Source organism: Rosa rugosa, chromosome 3 (assembly GCF_958449725.1).
Source record: "Rosa rugosa chromosome 3, drRosRugo1.1, whole genome shotgun sequence".
NCBI classification, from domain to species: Eukaryota; Viridiplantae; Streptophyta; class Magnoliopsida; order Rosales; family Rosaceae; genus Rosa; species Rosa rugosa.
The window spans coordinates 53910575-53916462 of NC_084822.1; the positions used below are offsets into that span (position 1 = coordinate 53910575).

At 39.6% G+C, this 5888-nt stretch overlaps 1 protein-coding gene across 1 annotated transcript; it reads right to left on the minus strand.

Moving 5' to 3' along the window:
- Positions 1-256: 256 nt before the first annotated feature.
- LOC133739008 (histidine kinase 5) lies at positions 257-5688 on the minus strand. The gene is made up of 12 exons (XM_062166717.1): positions 5171-5688; positions 4017-4829; positions 3880-3936; positions 3560-3787; positions 3164-3464; positions 2920-3050; positions 2765-2814; positions 2188-2537; positions 1999-2102; positions 1094-1906; positions 830-1009; positions 257-727 (listed from the first exon to the last, which is right to left on the minus strand). The coding sequence occupies exons 2-12, from the start codon at positions 4734-4736 to the stop codon at positions 590-592; spliced, it is 3072 nt and encodes a 1023-aa protein (XP_062022701.1). The 5' UTR covers positions 4737-4829; positions 5171-5688; the 3' UTR covers positions 257-589.
- Between the last annotated feature and the right edge of the window lie 200 nt (positions 5689-5888).

Below are 5888 nucleotides of genomic sequence, written 5' to 3' on the forward strand. Positions count from 1 at the left end.
TAGGAGTCGGGCAGTAGGAGAATGGATACGCACCGTTTTAATTAGTTAAGTGATTTCGTTTTGTCGATAGGGTGCTGCGCACCGTTTCAAGAATATGTTAGGTCATCTCGCAGTGCAACACGTGTTTTGCTACTGCTATATATCCATCTGTAATCTTGGTGAGAAGGATGAATGAAAATCTGCATTTCTATTTTCTTAGTTTTCTCTAGAATTTCTCTTTGCTTCATTTCACTACTATGGCATACCATGGCTACGATCCCGGGGATCGTAACATAACCAATCAATCAATACGACTCCGTTTAGACTTGTTGTACTGCGTTTGGCTATTTGATATGGAAGAGTTTGTTAATCCGCTATTTACTTTTGAATTTTGACGATTTATGTTGGAGTAAATATCATTCGGTAGAACTCAGTAATTCTTGTTAGTCTGGACGGGTTTTAGCTTCATGTAATCTACTATATAGGCAAAAAAGATTTGCATCTGTATGTACAATTTATAAGCAGAAGCTAATGTTTGAGAAGAATATGATACATGGATTACAAAACTTTCCTAGCACGCTGTCGTTTTTGTACAGAAAACCATGAAAATTTACACTAGGTTGCAATCGGGTAGATATTGTTCAAGCCGCTCTTTCAATTTTTGGCGCGTTACAGGTTTCGGCACAAACGAGTCCATACCATTGGCAAAACACTCTTCTGCGCTCTCTGCAAATGCATTTGCTGTCATCTGCAACCAAACCGAACAATTCTTTAGCAAATTCTACCACATTAAAAACAAGAATCGGGTTGATAGTTTAACAGTGTCACAATTAAGATCGTAAATACTCACCGCAATGATTGGGATTCGCTTTCTACAAGGCGTATGTCCGTGGCCGTTTTGTAGTGTATTTGAAGAAGGCGCAGATTGCTCAATTCCAGCTTTCTTAGCAGCTTCCCAGTTGCCAGTTTCTTCGAAAGAACGTATTATTCGTGTAGCTTGTAGGCCATCCATAACTGGCATATGAACATCCTGCAAAATTCGGAACAACCATGAATACCAAGACTAGGATTCTTGTGTTTGAAGAAACCTACAAATTATGCAGAAATTGTATACCATCAGAATCAGATCGTAACTACAGCGTTGAACCGCACGCACAGCTTCAGCTCCGTCATTTACAACCTCTAAGCTTTGGCCTAACTGCTTCATCATTGACTGTGCCACCATAATATTGATCTTGTTATCTTCAACAAGAAGAATCTTAGGATTCGATGTTGATTTTGGTATTTTTGGACTGTTGCCAGAGCTACACTCTGAATCTGCATCTGATTTCTCCTGTCTATTACACGTTCCTTGGGGTTCTCTTGTCTTTGCTGCTACACCATTTTCTCTGCTTGCCTCTGCATGATGATTTGAATCTGTTGAAGAATTTTGGGATTGACTGTTTGAGTCCTCTTGACCCTTTCTGTCCCTACATGCTGGAGTTTCGCCATTGGAATTTGGAGTTTCGCCATTGGAATTCGGCATGTGACTTACTGAACTCTCTGGTTCAGATAATGTCTCAGCAACATCATCGACTGCAGAACAGCAATTTTCAACTGAAGTAATCTCCTCTGGTCTGATGTTATTATATGGAAACGAGTATGCATGTTGTGATAATCCATTGAGTTTATGTGGTAACAGTTTTTGCGTCCTGCCGGTGCCATTAGAAGAGAACAGAGAACCTAAAGTGCGTGGTTGGAACTGGAAATAGCTTTCAGCTACTTCATCATCAGTTACAGCATCGTCATATTCAGCGATATCCCTGAGCTCATCAGGATCATCAGAATGTTCCGACGATGTTGAAACCTTGTAAGGTAACACAAATGTGAATGTGGAGCCACAATGTTCTCGGCTAGACACAGTGAGTTGGCCCCCCATTAGTTCAACCTACACCAAACACATTTAAACTGTTAACTTCCATAACATTACTGGTTGCATTGTGTGTGAAAATGTTGTAAATTGTTGAAATAAGTGTTTACCAATTGTTTGCATATTGCTAGTCCTAATCCTGTCCCGCCATATTTTCGAGCATGATCAGCACTCACTTGCATGTATCTTTTAAAAAGGGTCGGTAAAGCATTTTCTGATAGATGAGAATCAAAAGATTATAATGAGTAACATTCAAAGATAGGACCATCAAACTAAAGTTGGTGAAACTTAGTGTTTACCTGGTATTCCAATTCCTGTGTCATATACATCGCAGCGTAACCACACTGTTGTTGTTTCAGATGAATGGGGTTCCTCCTCTTTATCTCCATTCATTGAGGCTTCACTCTTAACCGGTGTGCTAGGTTCATCGTGAAGAGAACCATTTTGGTAAGGTTCTTTGTGACGAATACCTTCTCCATTGCAGCAATTTTGTGATGCTGATTTCTCTTCATTCAATCCATTCACTGAAACCGTTGATTGAACTGCATTCGACATCTGCAGACATCTTTCATCATCTCCAGAAGTTGGATCCGCTACCATGTAAAGTTTTATCCCGACTTTCCCTTCATGAGTAAACTTGATTGCATTACTGCAAAATGTTCAATCTATTAGAAATTTTGGCCAAATTCTCTCTGGATTTACATGTTACATATGTCCCGTACTTGTGCAGTATCTTGAATTTTCTCATTAGTAGGGGTTATGGACTTATGGGGTTATAAATTTACAGTACATATGGAAATCCTGATGCAATGCATAAAATAAGCTATATCATCTATGGAATCCTTCACTACAAAATGAATCCTAAGAAATGTATACCTGATCAAGTTTGTTAGAATTTGACGAATCCTTAAAACATCTCCAATGATCTGAAATTGGAACATAGTAATGATAAAATTTCATATAGAAGTAGTATAGATGCTAGACTATTAATTGTTGCCATCTATATGCAGAAATGTTGTCTAAATCCTCACCTCCACAGGAACATTCTCCATAACATGTCCTTCCAAGGTCAAAATTTTCTGCAATGATGCTGCCGCAGTCTGTAGTACATGTCTAACTACCTGTCTTGGCCGGAACTTTGTAGCCTCCAACTTCATTACTCCTAAACCAAGAAAAGAAGTAATATCAGCTAAATACTCAACCACAATAAAACCACACTCATATGGACTACAGAGTAGTTTCAACAAGTACTGTATGAAGAGAAAGAATTCATACCTGACTCAACCTTGGAAAGGTCAAGGATGTCATTTATCAGTTGGAGGACCAAATCTCCTGAAGATAACATGACTTCCAACAGCTGGCGTTGCTCGCGGTCAAGTTTCGTGGTGGTAAGAATCTCAGCCATGCTGACAACTCCAGAAAGAGGAGACCTTATCTCATGAGACATTGTTGCCAGCATCTGTTTTGCTCTCATTGTCTCCTCCGTTATGTGAATTGTCTTGTTCAGCTCTGTTTCCTTGGCCTTTTGGACGGCTATTTCCTCACGAAGCTTTGCCATCTTCTCTCTTTTCCTCACCTATTATGCAAGAATTGAAACACAAACAAAGTCCCATCAGTTATCAGCAGGGAAGTATTTGAATCAATTGTATACTAAAACAAAAACACCATTACCTGATCAGACACCTCCATCCCCATATAGTTTATACCAATTGTCTCCCCTGGCTTGCTGAAAACAGGTTCCACATATATCAAAAACGTCTTTGACCCAAACAATTCAGTCTCGAATGTAATCTCCCTTTTCGCCGGTATCCCTTTTTCCAGAACCTCTCTCTTGAAGTCTTGAGATTCCTTAACTCCAGCCCCACTGAAAATCTCGACATCTGTTCTCCCTATAATGTCCTGGCAAAAGAAAACAAGAAACTTAGGGCGGTCTGGTCTACTGTCACACTTGAGTCACTCCTCAGATTAGAACTTCAGTGACAAGAAATTACCTGCTCTCCCAAACTTGGGAAGTGATTGTAGATAAAGCGATACCGCAACTCTTTATCCTGAAACACAAATTAACCAAACATTTCAATCTCTTGAAGGTAAAATTGGTGCACAAAGATAAGAGTAGCATTCAGTTTACCTGATGACCAATAACAACAGGGGCATTCTGAAGAACAAAATGCAAGAAGTTATCTGCTCTTTTCAAAATCTCAGACAGCTCATCAACCGGCGATGACTGTCTTTCAATACTCTTAATGCTTTCCTGCAATTTATCGACAAGAATCTGCTCTCTCGCAACACTTGCCTCCAACAACTTCTCCAAATGCATAGCCCTTTGCTTCCAGTACACAACACTGTCATACTCGGCTTCTGTCTCGACTCTCTTACTCTCCACAACAACATCAAGCTTCTTTAGAGGAACATCCGGAGCCCATAACTGATACACTTCATCCAAAATGGAAATGGGGCGTCTGTCACCGCCATAGCTCTCTGACTCGAAGCGGTGCTCTTCCAATATCTCCAATTTCTTGAGCTCAACTTCCTGCTTTTGCTTGCTGAGGATATCAAGTTCTTCTCTAAGAAGTCTCACCACATTCGCCTGCTTATATTCCCAGTGCTTTACGAGGTGTGCTAATTGGGAAGAGCCTGTATCTGTGTGTTTGGTTAGCTCCAACAGCCGCCTGAAATCGACTGTAGTTGGTTTCTCTTTGAATGTGACCTCCTCCAACATGTCTTGATCTTTTCCTGGCTTTTCAATGTTGAATTGCTTATCGGAATCTATATCCTCAGGCCACATAGAAGGGAGGACTTCCTCCATATCCACTTCTTCAATATTATCGATCTCCATTTCACAAACCATCAGATTCAATCCAATTTAGCTCTCTCTAAAAACATATCATAACCAAAATGCTACTGATTCCTGCTTAATTGGTCACCACTATCTAAGTAGTCTCTGCATCAGAGAATCAAAATTTAACAGCAAAACAGGAAAATAAGCATAATTTACGAAATTTAATTTCAAAAAGTAATTGAACCCTGTCATTTGCATATTGGTGGGTTACTCTAGTTTATTAGCGTGACAAACAAAAGTGTCAAAATCAAGAAAAAGGTTGAACTCTTTTGAGTTTTAAGATTGACAAAATCCTGCCAAGAGCAACACAAAGAGTCTTAAATTGTTTCAAATTTTTCATGAAAAGCGGGGCGAAAACAAGAATTTGGCGACAAGATACGTGAACAGAAAGTCAAATACAACTTAATGGGGCTTAGAATGATCGATAAAAGCAAATATCTAACCTTTTTGTGGTAAATTCAAAGTAATCCCTTTTCTTGGTGAAGGAATAAAAGCAGACACTTTGAAGAAGAAGCAGCAGAAGAGAGTCTGGGAATGGCCAAAAAGGCTATGGATGCAGATCTGAGAGGAATCTCATCAACTGCTTGATTAGTCAAAAAGCCTATCTTCGGTAGTAGTACTGGTATTGAATCAGAATCAGAATCAGTTGGGGAGAGAGAGAGAAAAGCATGTGAGGAAAAGGAAAACTAAAAACAAATGTGGGAGAGGAAGAGAGAAAACCAAGAAGCCATGTGCATCTGGAGGTCAAAAATATTAGAGAATTATTGGGATGCCAATTTTTTAATTGAATCTGAGCAAAAACTTGCTATTTAATTCACTGTGTTTTTGGGTTTTCAAGTGATCACATTCAGAGCTCCTCTTCTGCAAAACCAAAACCACAGACTAGCTACAAGTCTTGGAATGAAATTCTTCTCTAATAAAAGTGGCAGTTGAAGACTGAGAGAGGGGGGTGGAAGGTTTTTGGGAGTTGGAGTTTCTAAATGGGTTTGTTGTTCCCCGCCTTTTTCCCAGGTAATGACGTGTATGGGACGGCACGTGAGAGCACGCGCTTTGCTAGGAAAGGGAAGGGAAAGGGCGTTTGAGGAAATCTTCTTATTTACAAAGCAAGCTTTAAGCTTTGGATTTATTTATTTCTAAAACAATCTTAAGGGACTCAATTTC